This window comes from Rattus rattus, chromosome 2, assembly GCF_011064425.1.
Source record: "Rattus rattus isolate New Zealand chromosome 2, Rrattus_CSIRO_v1, whole genome shotgun sequence".
NCBI classification, from domain to species: domain Eukaryota; kingdom Metazoa; phylum Chordata; class Mammalia; order Rodentia; family Muridae; genus Rattus; species Rattus rattus.
The window spans coordinates 198,347,248-198,366,202 of record NC_046155.1 but is presented as its reverse complement, the minus strand read 5'-3'; the positions used below and the strand labels follow the sequence as shown (position 1 = coordinate 198,366,202).

General features: G+C 42.7%; 1 protein-coding gene across 1 annotated transcript; it reads right to left on the bottom strand.

Moving 5' to 3' along the window:
* Nucleotides 1-817: 817 nt before the first annotated feature.
* On the bottom strand, nt 818-16,258 carry Iyd (iodotyrosine deiodinase). Its single transcript, XM_032896354.1, has 5 exons — nt 15,799-16,258; nt 9,967-10,158; nt 8,406-8,565; nt 3,421-3,577; nt 818-1,513 (listed from the first exon to the last, which is right to left on the bottom strand). The coding sequence occupies exons 1-5, from the start codon at nt 15,962-15,964 to the stop codon at nt 1,331-1,333; spliced, it is 858 nt and encodes a 285-aa protein (XP_032752245.1). The 5' UTR covers nt 15,965-16,258; the 3' UTR covers nt 818-1,330.
* Between the last annotated feature and the right edge of the window lie 2,697 nt (nt 16,259-18,955).

Here is an 18,955-nt window from a genome sequence, read left to right as displayed (position 1 = left end):
CTAAAAGAAACCCCAATTTAGTGAAGCCCCAGGGACACATACTTAACACAGGTGAAGGGAAGGAAAACAAGCACAGAGAAAACTGGAGATATGTGTAGATGCTTCAGAGGACCTTGAGGCTGATGGTGTTGCTTCCTGTAAATTCTCATTCTATTTCAGAGCAAAGAAATGCCTTCCTTCTCTTGGACACGAGGTGGCGACAGCTTTCTTTTATTAACGGTCCAGCTGAGGTGCAAAGAAGAAAAGGAGAGAGAGCAGGGAGAAAAGGAAGAGAAGAGGAGGGTGAGGAGGAGGAGCAGGAGCAGGAGCAGGAGGAGGAAGATGTCATGATAGTGATAAGAAGAGGGGGGTAGACTAGCTGGATGGAGAACAGCCCAAACAACCACCACAATCACAACCACAACCACAAAGGCATGTTCATCAGGCCCTTGGTAGGACACTGGTAGGGGTGGGTGACTGACTGGCTCTAGCAAGTCCATCTGGACACATGCATCCAGTCAGTCCCAAATAACTTTGCTGTTATCTGAGGGACAGGGAAGTGTGTTTCATCAGAACAAGCAGGAAGGAGGCGCTGTGCATGGTAAATGGTGTCTCTGTGGAGCTGAGACTGCCTTGTGGTGGTTGGTGACTCCTTTGGCATAAACACCTTCATCACGGACAATTTCAAAGGACAAATGGCTTAATACTCTGTTGTATAGTTTCAGAGTAACCACCAACTTCAATATGCTAGTACAAGCCAGCTCCAGCACACCCCATGGAACTCCTCATGTTCAGACAATTGCCAGCTACATCCATGGCATCAGACATGCCTCTCTGGTTCTGTGAGTGTCATATTTTATTTACTTTAAAGGTTATTCATTCAAGATTGGCAGAATCCCTATGAGGATCAGTGACAGAATAGGTCTCAATAGTACATTCTCAGTCTCAGTGACACCAGAAAGCAGAGAGCAGAAAGAACACTTGATTAGTTAATATTTAAATGAAAAATTATTGCATAGGTAACTCTTGGAACTAGAGCACATATTCTCATGTGCCTTCACTATATAACTTTTATAAGTAAATGAAAAAAATCATTTATACTTTTCTAGAGAAGTTAAAGTGTGCCTGCTTTTTTGGTCCCTTGCCCCATACATAACTAGAACAGTCCATCAAAAACTACTTACTTGACTGAAAGTTCTAGAAAGTGTGAAAACATTGCTACATGGAAAGTGGTCTTCCCTGTACACTGGTTTGCAGAAGACCTGACCCAGAGAGCAAGAGGAGCCAGCAGACCCGAGAAGAAGGAAGCAGGTGTCATCCCAGCATCCCAGCATCTCGTTGGGCTGTCTGTCTATACTGTCACCATGATCTGGTCCAGAGTTTTCCGCTTGAGGTCAGGCACTGTGGCACCTCTGCTAGGGTACCCCACAGGAAGCAGCACTAGCAGCTTCTCATGTGAGGGGCGGCCCAGGAGCACCCTCAGACGAGGACCACAGTTGAGGGGAGTTGTAGTGACCGTCACCAGCCCTGCATTCTGAAACAAGAGAGAACAAACGAGCACTTTAAAGTCAGGCAAAACCACAGCTCTTCTCCCAGCCTGGGGGCCATTTCAGTTTTCCCTGATGTCAGGCAGCAAAGAAGCTTTGCTTCAGGTCATGTATTGTGAACCTTGTCTGTGTCCCTTAACCTGCTGCCTTCCTTTACACAATCAAATGGAAACATACGGAAGAACTTGCCTTATTTTCCAATGATGCTCAAGCCATGGGAACGGCTGTTTTAGAGAAATGAGGTTGAAGAATGTAACCATTGTTAAAGGATGAGGAAGACAAGCTTTTAGCTTCAGGGGCTACTCTGTACCTTTTATCTGACATAACAGCAATAGCGGTCCAGCAGTACTGTGTTCAGTCTAAGTCCACTATAATTTTCCTGACAGATTTTTTTTTTTACAGAATTCCATTTACCTATCTGACTCTATTTAGTTATTAATAGCTGTAATAGTAACATTTGAACCCATATAATTATAGGGCTTTGGAGTGAGTTACTACAGGCTCTCCCGAGGACTTATGCATATCATCATGTATCTTCTTCCATAAAAGGCATAGGGAGAACATGCCATCAGTAAGATACTTGCCTTGTAAGCACATGGCTGAATTCAACACCTTCACCCCACCCCGAACTCATATTAAAGTGATACAAATCACGGCATGGTGCCAACACTTGTGGAGGAAGTAGATGCATCTCTGCCCTCTAACCCCTACCTGTTTCCCTCCTATCCGTGCTTCCCCAGTCACCTGGCCACCTTGGAGCCGGAGCCAGGAGGAAGGCCAGGAGCTTTAGGCATGGCCAGGACAGCCCAATGTGTCACTGTGCTGGGGATCAGGCTCCAGGAACCTTTTTCTCTCATACCTCAGTCACAACCTACCTTGGAATTCTGGGAAACCATAAGGCAGCAAAGCTCACCAGGAAAGTTAGACTGCCCCACCCTTTTCAGAGGCCAAGAGCATTGTGGGAAGGAGGCTGGCTTACCCTGCTTCTCCTAAACTCTATATCATCTGTAATGCTCTCTGGTCTGACACTGGCAGTCTCTGGTCTCTGGTTCACCTTCATTTATCTGCCTACATTGTAAGGAGGGAAAGCAAAAGCCAGCTTCTTCAGGATGGTTTGAGAAGCAGCAGTAGCTATATGAATGGTGTTAGGTACATCTTATTGCACGCACGCATGCACGAATGCATGCACACACGCACATAGAATTGACCCCTCAAGCAGGACCATTCTCTCTTGCAATACTGCTTGTTGCGTTAATTTGTATGTTTAGCATCATCACTCCCTCCTTCCTCACCTGAACCCTAAGTCTCTGTCAGATAAACTGTTTATAAGTTAACTAATCCCCACTGTGTCCCAGAGATGGCACAGGGTTTGCGAGGCAGAACTCAACTGCTCTGTCTCACATTTGTGTTGCTCTGGCATCTCAATATAAGAGTTTGTAAGCACATGGCCATCTTTCTGAGACAGCACAGCAGAGTAAGCCTCTCAGGAAGGGCACTACGAGGCTGGTGACTGTTTAATTACCCCGCCAGCTTGGAAAGGAGCAGTGTACACATGAAGGGAGTGCATCTCTGAGACTTCCAGCTTCTGGCTTTCTTCTCTTGTGGCTGCTTAGACCCTCAAGCGACATGCTATTATGGAAGAAAGCAATCACAGCAGTTCTTGTGACTCTGAGCTGTTACAAGTGAATGTCTAGGGAGAATTTCAGCTTGCATAAACATGTTATCTACTAATCCAGGTTTCTTGGGGCTGTTATCACATCAGACTTACCTTTCTGAGGAACTCAGCTCTAGGTAAACAATTCCCCAGTGACTCCCAGTTGGAAACTTAGCTGAAGCTTTCCACTAAAGTTACTCTTGGTCCCCATCTCCCTTGTCTCCCTTGTGTGTGGTGTACCTGCAGTGCAGCCAGCAGGATGCCACAGGCAATGGACACACTGATCTCGTTGTAGTAGTGGACCTTTTTCTTCCCGTTTACCGCAAAACCATGGACTTGTTTGAAAATGAGGATCAGAACAGGAGCGGTGTCCAAGTACTCCTTAATCCAGTTGGTTCTTTGGGAAAAGAGTACAAAGAATATTCAGGAAAATATTTACTCTGAATTTGGAAGGGTTTTTCCTCCCTTATTAAAAAACTACCTTAGCTTATCTACCATTTTTAAATACACATTTCCTTGTCTTTTTCTACTTAGGTTGAAAAAGACTAGAATTTTAATTTCTTGCCATGTTTATCTTTTTCTATAAGGTTAATGAAATTAAACATACAGTAATGTGTGCCCATCATGGAAAAGCAGGCAAAATGCTGAAGGAGAAAGACAGATGTAAGAGTCTCTTTTATTCTCCTGTACTGATCATCTCCAATTATTTATTGCTTCCATCTGTTTACCTGGGTGTACTCCTGGAAGCTTCTAGATTTTGTACAATCTTATCCAGGCCTACAGTGTTTTTAGCCTCTGAGACTTACTACTGGTTAAGCTCTCCCCTTCCAGTTCTCTCTAACCTCTGACTGGCTGGTTCAACTCAGCTTTTCCAGTGCAAACACTTCTCCATGTTGATTCACCCTAGCTTCTCTCTGTTTGGCCTCAAACTATCTCTGGCAATCTGTTCTAATCTGCTGGCTCCTTCTTATTCTCTGGCTTGTTCTGTTTTTGCTTGTGTTTAGCTTGTTCTCTCTCTACAGCCTGTCTCTATACAACTGTTCCAATAAAACTGCCTCCTCCCCACCCTCTCTTTGCACTGCTCTCTCCTAAGTAACCTCTTTCCTCTCTGTTCTCATGAGAGTTGGGCACGTCCCATTCCGTCAAATCTTACTCTGGTTTGTCACTTTGTCTGTCACTCAATTAGACATCACTTCCAAACATTGATGCATCTTTCCATAAACTAACTTTACCTTCATTGTTTGGGACCACAGGTGTGTACTAAGGGCACAATTGTATTCCAGCCAGAGAGATTAAAGGTGTATGCTAAAGTTGAGCCATACCTACAACTAGAAACAGCTCTCTTTTTAAAGTAAATAACACAATCTCAGAGTTCACAGTGTGATCAAATATCCTACAACAGAAGGATTCTGTAGCCTTAGATCACCAAGTTGGTGTTCGGCAAAATGAAGCCTGCTGAGTACTACTAATGCATCAGATAACAAGTACATCAGACCACTCCAAAAGCAAAGTTGGTTTTGAAAAGGAACATTGAAAAAGACCATTGGAAACCACAAAAATGGCCTCCAGTTTGGCAATGAAGATAAAGAAGGAGAGTTGGGGAGAGGCACCCAGGAAGAAAGAATGGGTGAGTGTAGCCAGTTGGGAAAGATGACATGTGACAGCTCAGGTTGGAGGGCATGCGGGGACATGGGTGGGCTGGAAGGTGCATGCAGATTTTGCAGGGTCCTGGCTCTAACATGGTAAATGATGAAGGGTTCACCTTGCGCTGAGCAGCAGCATCATGTGATCAGATTCATTTCAAAAAGCAAGGGCTGTGTTGGTGAGAATATCATCACCAAGAGTGGCAGTTAAGTACCAACTACAAAGTCATGATAACAGGAAGGGACCCAGACTCTGGACAATGGTTGTGGCCCAGATAGGAAGGTGGTCAAAGGAGGGCCAGGCTGGGGAGAACTGAGGCAAGAGATAAAAGGCTAGATGCAGTTGCTAGAACAAGGAAAGGGCAAGTGAAAGGTACAGTAATGGTGCCAAGGAGAATGAGCGGATGAAGAAATCCTAGTCATGGAACAAGGCAGGCTTCTGAGGAGAGTCAGTGGCCATTCATCTATCTACTGATAACTTGAAATTTTTTGGTTTCTAACTCTAAATGTATCTTCCTTGATTCCACTACCCTGTGCCCTACATCTGTGCCGAAACTTCATTCTGTGCTGAAAAGAGAGATACAGGCCCGTAGAATCATCTATTCCAAAGGGCTGCCTTTGTCCCATGGGACATTACATATACTTATCAAGAAATGGTTACTATATTCATTTTATGGTTAGCCTGGTTACATTTTAAAACACACCAGAAATGTATATCCTGCTGATCTCAAGCTTTCAGGGATCTGCCTTCTCACCTCAACCAGCTTGTCCCCACCGATTAGTATATTTTTCACCTCACAGAGAAGGGGGAGGGATATCATGATTTAGATCAGCTCTGAAGCCAGTGCTGGTTCCATTCTCACTGTGCAAAGCTGGCTCCTGTACATGGTCCTCGTGAGGGGGAGTAAGTTATGGAAAGTGGCATTTACTAACACACGCATCTCTCTTTAAGATCACAGAAGATCCCTGTGATCACTTCCTGGACTCACTACATTTCTCGAAGGGAGCAGTTGCCAGTAACACATGCTGCCTTCAGGCTATGAGCAGGCCCAGCAGCTGTTTTCCATGATTTGTTGAGGAAGCTTAATGTGGCCGAAAGGCTGTGCCTGTGCCCAAGGCTACATTATGCTATGTAAATTGTATTCATTTTGGACATTTTCATAATTTAAGATTCTGACCATATTGCTAATAGTTAAAACTGACTTTTAAAATGCTTATTTTTAAAAATCTTTATGTGTATGGGTGTTTTGTATGCACGTGCGTCTGTGTAACATTGCATACCTGGTGCCCATGGAAGCCAAAAGAGAATGCTGGATCCCCTAGGAGCAGAGTTACAGACCACTCTGAGCTGCAGGGTAGGTGCCGGTACCAAACTAAGGTCTCCTGTAGGAGCAGCAAGTGCTCTCAACCACTTAGTCCTTTCTTAGACCTTATTAAATCTTAAACAAGTATGTATAGAGAGGAAGTAAGCAATGCACATTTTTAAAAAATACTTGAGGAAGATTAAGCATCTGCCTAGATTCCAAGGCTAGATGATCATTCAAAAATGCTTTCGCACTTACTTTGCCTAAACATTCTTTATCAACTGATCTTTATTGTTTAGTCTCAGTTAATTTAGTTTTACACTAATTCATTAAGACCTCATATTAGAGTGACTATAAAGACTGCAAGGGACAAGGACTATTGAGGGGAGAGTTGGCACTTTCAGATCTGGATACACAGCTACCCAAGCCCAAAACAATTAAGGTTGAATAATTTTATTAAAAATACTGGCTATGGGCTTCAAAGGCAGTTGGAAAAGATGACTGGGTACAATGTCTGTTTGCTATTCAGTGTGCATGCTGTGAGAGTGTGTGTGTGTGTGTGTGTGTGTGTGTGTGTGTGTGTATGTGTGTGTGTTTGTGTGTGTGTGTGAGTGTGTGTGTGTTTCTATGCACATACAGTTGGTTAAGCAACTCTGTATCTTAATTGTGCTCTCAAGAGGTACTTGATTTGTATTATGGATTTCTAAACAAAAAATTATATGAAAGTGAGAAGAAAAGCAAACTAACAATTAAAGTACTTAGTGGTGGTAGCTATTTTAGTTACATGATGGGTGCACATAAGGACAATGGACACATAGATGAGAGAACAATTAATTCTTGGTGACAGGAAGTGAAGGGTGATATTTTCTGAAGGTGCTGTGTCCAGCTGGAGTCCCATGTTTCACTAAGTGCAGAGCCCTCCTTGACTTGGACATATCTATTTTTTGTGAATATTCAGTAAATGTAATAGTTTCATTGTTAATACCCCACACTTAACTGAGAGCACAGTGTGGTATAATACACACCATATTATATCAGTTCCCATATAGTATAAACATCTTAAGAGAAAATTATCTTCTCACGATAAAGCAGAGCCAAGAGATCCATTACTCCTTACTTTCATTCTTATTCCTAGGTTAGAAGTCATACCACATCAGCAAGCTTGTGATTCCAACATTCTTTCTTAGGCCCCTGTCACTGTGAGGTGTCAGATGGCAGGAGATAGAGCTGGCCACAGAAGGTCACCCTTGGAGACAGAGGTAGTAAGCCTCTCTGCACTACCTACCTGGAGCTGAGAACTTAGGCTTGCCTCCTTTAGGGCCTTTTGAGAGGTGGGAGCCAATACCCACCCATCTTGCCCTCCACCCCTTCCCCAGGTCACCCTGACTTCCACTCTGCTTTCTTTTGAGGGAAAGAGCCCATAGTACTAGTGTATGTTTGATAGTGCAGACCTACTAAAGCTGCCCTAATTAGAGCTTAACTGCTAACAGGGTTTCAAATGGTCCTATTACTATAGCAAAACCGGATTCGCTTCACTTAAGATCCTGAAAAGCATGTTACCATCTTAGGTTCCAGACTGGTGGAAAGTGAAGTAATTCTTCAGTCTTAGTTAAGAAGCCATTTCTAGCTGGAGAGATGGCTGAGCAGTTAAGAGCACTTTGTGCTATTCTGTGGAACCCAAGTTCAGTTTCCAACAACCACATCAGGCCCTTATCAAGTGCCTGTAACTCCAGCTCCAGGGGATCTGATACCTCTGGCGTCTATGGATGCCTGCACGTATATACCTCCACCTCTCTCTCTCTCTCTCTCTCTCTCTCTCTCTCTCTCTCGCTCTCTCTCTCTCTCTCTCTCTCTCTTTCTCACACACACACACACACACACTTTTTAATAAATTCAATTATGATTTATAATAATTTAAATGATTTATAATAAATTAAACAATGATTTATAATATATCAAATAATAATTTATAATAAATTAAATAATACTTTATAATAAAATTAATACTTAAAAGATTATACAACATAATTAAAAGAAACAATTATTTGGGTCAGAACCTTTGCCTGGGGTTAAAATAAAATGAAGAAACAAAACAATAGAGAAACAAGGGGAAACCTGATTCTGTATGCATGTACTGAAATACTGTATGGAGCCATATTAATATGAACACTTAATGCATCATCAAAATAAGATGAAACCCCACAAACCCTGGACCTGCAGTGGTAGTTTCTTACAGTAACAGGTACGCCAAGCACCCCTAAGCCCTTCAGCTCTGTACCTCAGTTTCTTCAGATCTGTGACCCATCGCTTTCCCATCCTTTTCATGTAATTGATTTCTTCCTCCTCCTCGATAATCTCTCGGATCTTATGCTTCATGTCTGGGTCCTTTACCACCACAAATGTCCAGGGCTCTGTATGGGCTCCACTTGGAGCTGTTCCTGTTACCCATTAAATTAAAATAAGTGTGAGACTGCAGAGGAATGCAAAATTGTTCATTCTAAGAGGAAATACAATAGCAGGTATTGTGCTGATGTATGTCTATAAGCCCATTCAGCAGTTGGGAGGTTGAGGCAGGAGGATTGTAAGTTAGACTTTGTGTCAAAATGCTATAAGGAGGAAGGAGGGCAGACAGAAAGAGGTGAAAGAGGAGCAGGAGGAGCAGGGAAGGAGAGGGGAGAGAGAGAGAAGAAGTGGGAGGGGAAGGGGAGGGGAAAGGAAGGGGGAGGGAAAGGAGGGGAAGGGTAAGGATGGAAAGGGAAGGGGGAGGAATAATTTAACATTTAACTCAAACTCACACGTGTATATAGGGTGGGGATTATTGACTGTTGCCATTTAGGCAAAGGGTACAACTATCCAAGGCATTTGTATTCTTGACTGAAACAAAGTATTCTTGGTGTCTTTTGAATTAAAGATGGCTTTCAGTGGGTATGCAACAAGCTCCACACATGAATGTAAATGAGGCGGAGTAAGAAAACAGAAAAAAAAAAAAAAACCTAGAGAGTGTGGCATCCTTGTTCTTAGTTTCCCCTGGGTGGAGATATTAGTTTACATTTAAAATGTATTTATCTTGCTTTAGTGTACTTTACAAATCCACAGAAGGAAACCTTGCTATTGGGCTTGTTCAGCTAATTATTGTACTAGAGTGTCTTGGAGTTTGTGACAAACATATAAATCTGACCTGAATGTGGAAGAAGAAACATGCTTTGAGTAAGAGAGAGTTGTTTCTCCTGCAATGTATACTAACATATTCAGAATTTTTAGCTTTAAACAAAATTCAAAAAATACTGTATTATTTTAAATGATCATCACATCTGTTTTCCAAGAAATAAAGAACCAAAACATAGGAAGTAGAAATGCATGTTTCTGGAAGTCAGTAGCAACGAGAAAGCCTTTGTGATGGTTTGTACAATGCTTGGTCCAGGAAGTGGCACTATTAGGAGGTGTGACCTTGTTGGAGGAAGTGTGTCACTGTGGGGTGGGGCTTTGAGACCCTCCTCCTAACTGCCTGAGGACAGTCTTCTGTTTGCCTTTGGAACAAGGTGTAGAACTCTCAGCTCCTCCAGTGCCATGCCTGTCTCCACACTGCCATACTCCCATCTTGGTAATAGTGGACTGAACCTCTGAAACTGTAAGCCAGCCTCAACTAAATGTTATTCTCTATAAGAGTTGAGTTGCCTTGGTCATGGTGTCTGTTCACAGCAGTAAAACCCAAACTACAATGCCTTCATAGATAAGCACACCCCTCTGGCTTTGTATACATATTTGGACTCAGTGCTGTCTCAACACTGTATCTTTCACAGCATCTGACATTCTGAAAGGCTCAGCATGCAGTTACCAACCTGCTGCTTTGATGACATTGTCAATCACTTCCATCGGGACTGGCTCGCTGCTGATAAATCTGATGGAGCGTCTCTTACTGAGGAGCTCATAGAATTCCTGGGATCTCATCCTCATTTCCTGCTCTGGGTATCGGGTGTGGGAGAATGGGATGTGTTCCACACTCTCCTCCGACTCTTGCCATTCCTCAGTATCTGCAAACAAGAGCCAGGAGCATAGCAAACTCAGTTATCTCCGGTTATAAGGTCACTTGGGGTCAGAGAAGCAAAGTTCCAGAAAAGTTTATATGGTGATGTAAGGTCAAACCAATCAATCAAATTTATTAAAGCAAAAAAAAAAACTTAAAGAGTAGATCTGTAAAATTTTGACCACTACCATGGTCATTCTTCAGACTCTAGATCTGTTACAAATTAAAACAAAAGATATTACAAAATGAACAAGTGGAAGTTCTATTAAATGGTAGAATAAATTATTTGACACAATCCCCCGTTCAGGTCACCAAATAAGGTGCTTTTGACTTTGTCAAAGCATTGGGCTAACAACAAAGTAAGAAATTCCAAAGCTAAAAACAAAGGGAAAATCTGAACCTAGAGAGGTGATCACAGAGGCTCGTGTGTCCTGCTTACATCTGCCTGTTCCTACAGGTCCAGTCCCCATTTTAATGCTTGAGCTATCAAAGGCAACCCTCACACACAATAGGAAGTTGAATCAGCCCAGACCATCAAGTTACATCCTTTGGGAAAGTGTGGATTGTAAAGATGTCATCGTTCAGGGGCTTAGGATATTCTTGATCCCTCTTCTAACTCAGTGTTTCTTCTTGGAAGCACCCAAGTTGTCTAGCAGAAGAAAATGACAATATGTAAAGAATTTTAGAAACAATTTCCAAGAACTCACCAATGTAATCCTGTACCCAAGAGAATAGAATATTTTGAGTTAAATTAAAAAGATCAATGCTTAGCAATAAAATTAGGTGTGCCAGTGCTCCAAGAATTCACAGAAGAGCAAACAACTATGCTTAGAGAAGAAAAAGAGATATAAAACTCTCTAGAGATTATTATACTCTAACTAGAATTATTTAGATTAAATTGCTGGTAAGAAAAAATAAAAATCTAGATTAGCAAAGAGCAAAAGACAGACCACAAAGATGAAAGATAAAGAAAAACCAGAGCCAGTTTACTTAGGACCATGGAAAAAAGCAAAGAAAGAAATAAGTTTTAGAGTTACAATGGCTTCCATACGGTGGGGATGAGGGTGTGAAGGAAATGGAGTTTGCAGAGAAAGCAGGACGACAAAGTGTAGCTGAAAAGGTCTTTGGAAGGGAAAGAGGCATACCCTGAGTGCTAGCCTGCTGTATGAATGGTGGGGACCTGGAGATAACATGGAAGATTAAGTGTGGCTGTTCTGCATGGATAAGTCAGAACACAGAAGAAAGCAGGAGCTCATGGGCCTGAACTTTAGAGTGCATAGTTCCATGAACTTAGTTCCCTCAAAGTTCTCAAAAATCGTTAAGTGGCATCAGTCTACTGAAAGCATGTAAAGTGCTGTGTGTGTGTGTGTGTGTGTGTGTGTGTGTGTGTGTGTGTGTGTGTGACAGAGAACAACCTTAGCTGTCCTTCTTCTTTTTTGGAGATAGGTTTTCTTTACTGGCACGGACACTATGTAGACTAGGGTGGCTTCAGTGAGCTTCAGGAATTCATTTGTCCCTGCTTTGCCAGCTCATACCACAATACCTAAGATTCAGACTGCTTTTAAGCCTTTGCTGTTGTTTTGTGTTTATTGGTTGGATGTTGTTTGATTGTTTGGTAGTGGGTTCTGTTGTTTCATTGTTTGTTTTCCAATAGGGCAAGCTTGGCTGACACGTGAGTTACACATATGCTACATATACATCAGCTATAAGAAGCAAAGTGTGGAAAAGCAAGTCAACTCCCTGACAATGGCTATCTTAGACAGTGAATGGATGAACAATTTTCTCCTGCAGGCATGTGCTCAGGAGATCCCTGTAGCTGTGATTTTTACCATGGTTGGTGGTGATGATATTCTGGGCTGAGGAAAGAGGGATCATTTTGTATGTGTGTTGACTGGGGAAATTTTTTCCAATGTCTTAATTACATAGGTGCAAAACATGAAATATCATGCATGTATAAAACAAGTTACATTTATTAACACTCCCATATCCTTCCTGGATATTAAAATGGGCAATTTGGTCAGTAATATCTTATTGGGAATTTATGAATAAAATGAGCGTGAGTTCTACACCTTTACAGTTTATATATGTAAACAAACCAGCAAGTGTGTTTAAGGATAGAATAGTAAACTGTAATCATCCCAATGAAGTAGATTGGGCTTTTTATGAAGTTATAGAGATTTGGAGGAATGATCCAGATAAGGAAAACAAGGGGTGGGAGTGGGGGGTCTGAGACTGTGAAGGAACATGGGCAGTCAGGGTCTGAAGCAGATAAATGGCAGGATGGCTCAATTAGTAAAAATGATTGCCACCAAGACTGACAAGCTGAGTTCAGTCCCAGGAACTCATATGGTGGGAGGAGAGTGCCGAGTCCTCAATTTCTCCTCTGACTTACATACATGCATGACATGGCATATACATGCAAACACATACACACAAAATCACAAAATTAGTAGAAAGAAAGTGAAGGTTGTTTGGTATCTAATAATGTTTTCAATGAATAAAACTACTGAATCTTATAATACATGTTTTTAATAGTCTGTTGGGAAAAAATGACAGTGGAAAAGATGTGTTTCAGGCCAGTCTTAGCAGCTGAAAGGAACCATAGCTGGGTCTTACTGGACAAGGGATGAGAGTCCTTTCACAGAATGTGGAGTAGTCCAAAAGCCAGGGTGAATGAGCCCATAGAATGTGCTTCTATGTGGATTAAGGTTTATTGCCAAAGAAAACTATCCATGTGAAATAAGCAGAGGACTCTAACATGCTTGTGGAGGGATGTCTTAGACAGAGACAAAAATGCTAAAGAAAGGCCACACATGAGCTATGCCCTATCTTATACCAGGATGGTGTTGACTTGACCCATCAGGGAAGCAGAAAGAGCAACAGATTCCCAAAGCATCATGGTGACAAAACCCAGGAGACTTGCTTCCTGGCAGAGAAGGAAAAGGGTCCTCTCTGTTTCTGGTTTTGGCACCTGGGTAGTGGGTGGACCATTTCCTGAGATAAGGAAGACTGCAGAGATAGCAGTGGGGGGCTAGCAAGGACCTCTAAAAACAAGCAGCGCCACTTCTCCCTGCTCTTGAACTCCTGACTGCTCCCAGGAATGTGACTTTGGAAGAGAGAAAATCTATCTCTGAACTTCTCTTTCCTTCCTCCTTTGTTCTAGACTTTTCTGTAGGAGAGGCTACCCAGAAAACAGCCCTATGCTTGAACCCTGGAAACAGACTGCCAGAGTCCTACCTGCCTAGGTGTGCAGTACCCTACCACGGCCTGGGTCTTCTGCAATGGAGGTAATGATAATGCCTACCTCATTGTATTACCATGAAGATGAAGGGGCCTACTCTGTATATGACATGGCACCAGCTGGGTCCACTGCATGCTATGTGAGTGTGTTGTGGTCCCCAAGGCTCTTCAACCATGTAATCTTCTTTTTGTAGTACATCTCTCTACTGTGTCCCTCTTATCTTTAGGTCTTTCCTAAGTTCTACCCTCAGTCTTCTGTCTCACAGTACCCACTTGGTGACGTCATTAGTTCTCTAACTTCTGAGTGCCACCTCAAGCTGATACCAGAGTCTCTCATCTAACATTGTGAATACCTTAAATGCAGTACATCCTCATAGTGTTTTCTAAACTGGATCTTCCCACCCTTGTTCATTGGTGACAGTGACTCAACCACTCCTTCCATCTTCCCTGATATCTAAAGCTCAGCGCTCTTCTTCACTGTGACTCAAGTATCCACTATCCTCCCACCAATGCATCGTTCCACATCAAATCTTAGAACAGACATCATCAATGTTAAGGAAAGTGCTTCTCTGTGGTAAAGGAAGCACTTCCCAAGTGGGACCAGACAGTGCCGTATTTACATAGTCTGGGAAGTTTTGAGCTTTTCAGTCACAAGAACACAACCATATGAGCATCCTGCGTTTTACTTTCAGTGGAGCAATCGACAAACAGCATGAGACTCAATATTCGATTGGAAGGCAGTCTCCATGTTATTTAGGCTGCCTTCTATGCTGTGGTAAGCTTCTGCACATGCGTAAGGATGGTTGACTAAGCTGTGGCATTTGGCAGGCTAAGTGGGTCAATTCACCATATTCTTAACTTGCCACTGGCTTCTTAGGACATAACACCACAGCACACCATATCTGTGCAGCTAGCATTCTGAGTAGGGTGTTCTTCAGTATATGACAAAAAGAGATAGTTCTCCAGAGAAAGTCTCTGGCTTGACTCTGGTGCAGACACTCAGCAATACTGCTACCTCAAATCGTCAAAGGATGACAGGACCCTGTCCTGAGATTAGGGCAACCCTACACACACACACACACACACACACACACACACACACACACACACATGTATACATGAACCTACACATATCTACACCAATATATATGTACATGCATATACCACACACAAATATGCCCCTACAAACATACACATGTATTATACATGTGCACACATATGTATGCATGTATGCATGCACATGCACACACCATACTCATGTGCCCATACAAACACACACACACATACACACATGAAAACACACACACACACACACACACACACACACACACACACACACACACATCTGACAGGCTTTGGGGAGTAAAGATTCACTGAAAATTAAACAGCGTTTTCCAAATAGAATCTATTTCTCACACCCAGCTCAGGCAACATGTCTCCCATATACTATTAAAGACTCTAGGAGAACCCCCTTCTCTGCCTTCTTTACCACCAGATCTTTCTAGTGCAGTGGTTCTCAACCTGTGGGTCGTGACCCCTTCAGGAGTCTCATATCAGATATCGTGCATATCAGATATTTACATCAAAATTCATAATGTCAAAAAACTACAGTTGTAAAGTAGCAGCGAAAGTAATTTTATGGTCGCAAGTCACTCAAATGTGAGGAACTTTATTAAAGAGTTGCGTCATTGGGAAGTTTGAGAAGCACTAGTCTAACGTCAGCCACAGCCTGCCCTCTCTTCCCCACTTCTTCGTCTGCACATCTTCCGTCTTCCAGGAATTGCTCCCAAGAATTAGACCATGGGTGTAGGCTTTCTGCTCCTCCCCAACACAGTCTGCCCCTGCTGCTCATGCCTCTTCATCCTGCAGGTCAGCTTTGCTCTTTCCCAATGTCTCAGTCTGAACACTGTATACAAATTCCACAGGATTTCTCTGTTTCCTTATTTTACCTCATTCCGGACCTTTATCATGCTGAGCATAGAGGCTACTCCTGACTCTAATGCACAGGGCCTAGCATAAGAAAAAGTAACCAATCCCTAGATGGGTCACTTTCTCAGTATCAGCATTCCTAAACAAAATCTGGCCATGCCTGCTGTCACTCTGTACGGAGACCCCGCCCCCGCCCCTCCTCCGCCCCCATCCCCACCCCACCCCCACTCCTGAGAGAGATGGTGTTGCCCAGCAGAGGATCTGAGCTGGGAGAGAGATCTAAGCGTCCATGGTTTCAGAATGAGTAGGGCCTGGTACGAGCAAGTGACCCGAGATGACCATCTTTGTCACACACTGTTCTTACAACAGGAACGATGGTTTGCCAGCAAGGTTTGCTCTAGGTATTCCTGGCCTCAGTTCGTGCTGCCACCACAAACACAGAGAAAAGCCCTGGGCTCTGCAGGGGGTTGAACCTTACCTTCTTCCACTTGAAGGTGTTCCGTGTTGTCTTTCAAGTCTTCATCCACCCAGGGCTGAGCTCGAGCCTCCTCCTCCTTTTCCTCCAGACTCCTGTCAGCATTTTTAAAGACCCATACGACCAAGATACAGACAACTGCTACCAAGACTGGAGTGAGGAGAAACATGGTCTGAAGTCTGACCCAGAAAGTGCGAACATTCCCACACTGGCATTTATACAAACAGATGGAAGCAGGGGATGCTGGGAGTAGGTGTAGAAAGGGGGAGGTGTGCCCAGGAAGGAGCAAGGTACAAACTCTCAAACTCTGTCAGGACTTTACAAAGGAGCAAAGCTCACAGTCCAGTGCATGTGGGTTTGGTCCTGTTCCGATGCATACATTTGTAAAATTGTGCACTTGATCAGTATACTTTTCAGACATTAAGGACCATGGGATACGTTAAGCACTGTAATGTGATAACTTGCTGGCAACTGTTTTTTAAAAAAGGCATTTGACTTTTCTCCTACTTAACTATTCTCACAGAGCATCTTCAACCTGCCTAAAGCTAGGAATTGCCCCAAGAGCTCATTTTTTAAAAGGGCAGATTTATAAAAGTAGATTCTGATGTCCTAAAAGAAAATGTCCAGAAAGAGGCTGTCAAAGAGCCATTTTCAACAGCATGTGTATGGCACACTGCCCTGGGGTTGTAAAAAAAATTTTTTTTTTAAAACAGCCATGCAACAGACAAGAAAGGCTTATGTTTTACATTAGAGAAGATTTTTTCCTCCATCTTTATTAAATTGGGTATTTCTTAGTTACATTTCAATTGTTATTCCCTTTCCCGATTTCCAGGCCAACATCCTCCTAACCCTTCCCCCTCACATTCTATCTGGGTGTTCCCCTTCCCATCCTCCCCCCATTACCGCCCTCCCCCCAACAATCACATTCACTGGAGGTTCAGTCTTGGCAGAACCAAGGGTTTCCCCTTCCACTGGTGCCCCTACTAGGCTATTCATTGCTACCTATGAGGTTGGAGCCCAGGGTCAGTCCATGTATAGTCTTTGGGTAGTGGCTTAGTCCCTGGAAGCTCTGGTTGCTTGGCATTGTTGTTCACATGGGGTCTCAAGCTCCTTCAAGCTCTTTCAGCCCTTTCTCTGAATCCTTCAACGAGGGTCCTGTTCTCAGTTCAGTGGTTTGCTGCTGGCCTTCGCCTATGAATTTGCCATATTCTGGCTGTGTCTCTCAGGAGAGATCTACATCCACTTCCTGTCAGCCTTCCCTTCTTTGCTTCATCCATCTTATCTAATTGTATGGCTGTATATGTATGGGCCACATGTGGGGCAGGCTCTGAATGGGTGTTCCTTCAGCCTCTGTTTTAAACTTTGCCTCAATATCCACTCCCAAGGGTATTCTTGTTCCCCTTTTAAAGAAGAAATGAAGCATTCGCATTTGGTCATCCTTCTTGAGTTTTATGTGTTCTGTGCATTTAGGGTAATTTGAGCATTTGGGCTAATAGCCACTTATCAATGAGTACATACCATGTGTGTTTTTCTGTGATTGGGTTACCTCACTCAGGATGATATTTTCCAGTTCCATCCATTTGCCTATGAATTTCATAAAGTCATTGTTTTTGATAGCTAAGTAGCTTTCCACTCTGTAGATGTACCACATTTTCTGTATCCATTCCTCTGTTGAAGGGCATCTGGGTTCTTTCCAGCTTCTGGCTATTATAAATAAGGCTGCGATGAACATAGTGGAGCACGTGTCTTTTTTTATATGTTGGGGCATCTTTTGGGTATATGCCCAAGAGAGGTATAGCTGGATCCTCAGGCAGTTCAATGTCCAATTTTCTGAGGAACCTCCAGACTGATTTCCAGAATGGTTGTACCAGTCTGCAACCCCACCAACAATGGAGGAGTGTTCCTCTTTCTCCGCATCCTCGCCAGCATTTGCTGTCACCTGAGTTTTTGATCTTAGCCATTCTCACTGGTGTGAGGTGAAATCTCAGGGTTGTTTTGATTTGCATTTCCCTGATGACTAAAGAAGATGTTGAACATTTCTTTAGGTGTTTCTCAGCCATTCGCATTCCTCAGCTGTGAATTTTTGTTTAGCTCTGAACCCCATTTTTTAATAGGGTTATTTGTCTCCCTGCGTCTAACTTTTTGAGTTCTTTGTATATTTTGGATATAAGGCCTCTATCTGTTGTAGGATTGGTAAAGATCTTTTCCCAATCTGTTGGTTGCCGCTTTGTCCTAACCACAGTGTCCTTTGCCTTACAGAAGCTTTGCAGTTTTATGAGATCCCATTTGTTTCCATTCTTGATCTTAGAGCATAAGCCATTGGTGTTTTGTTCAGGAAATTTTTCCAGTGCCCATGTGTTCCAGATGCTTCCCTAGTTTTTCTTCTATTAGTTTGAGTGTGTCTGGTTTGATGTGGAGGTCCTTGATCCACTTGGACTTAAGCTTTGTACAGGGTGATAAGCATGGATCGATCTGCATTCTTCTACATATTTACCTCCAGGTGAACCAGCACCATTTGCTGAAAATGCTATCTTTTTTCCATTGGATGTTTTTGGCTCCTTTGTCAAAAATCAAGTGACCATACCTGTGTCGGTTCATTTCTGGGTCTTCAATTCTATTCTACCAGTCTATCTGTCTGTCTCTGTACCAATACCATACAGTTTTTTATCACTATTGCTCTGTAATGTTGCTTGAGTTCAGGGAATAGTGATTCCCCTGGAAGTCCTTTTATTGTTGAGGATAGTTTTAGCTATCCTAGGTGTTTTGTTATTCCAGATGAATTTGCAAATTGTTCTGTCTAACTTTCTGAAGAATTGGGTTGGAAATTTGATGGCGATTACATTGAATTTGTAGATTGCTTTTGGTAAAATGGCCATTTTTACTATATTTAACCTGCCAATCCATGAGCATGGGAGATCTTTCCATCTTCTGAGATCTTCTTCAATTTCTTTCTTCAGAGGCTTTAAGTTCCTATCACACAGATCTTTCACATGCTTGGTTAAAGTCATGCCGAGGTATTTTATATTATTTGGGGTTATTAACAAGGGCATCATATCCCTAATTTCTTTCTCGGCTTCTTTCTCTTTTATATAGAGGAAGGCTACTGATTTATTTGAGTTAATTTTATACCCAGCCACTTTGCTGAAGATGTTTATCAGGT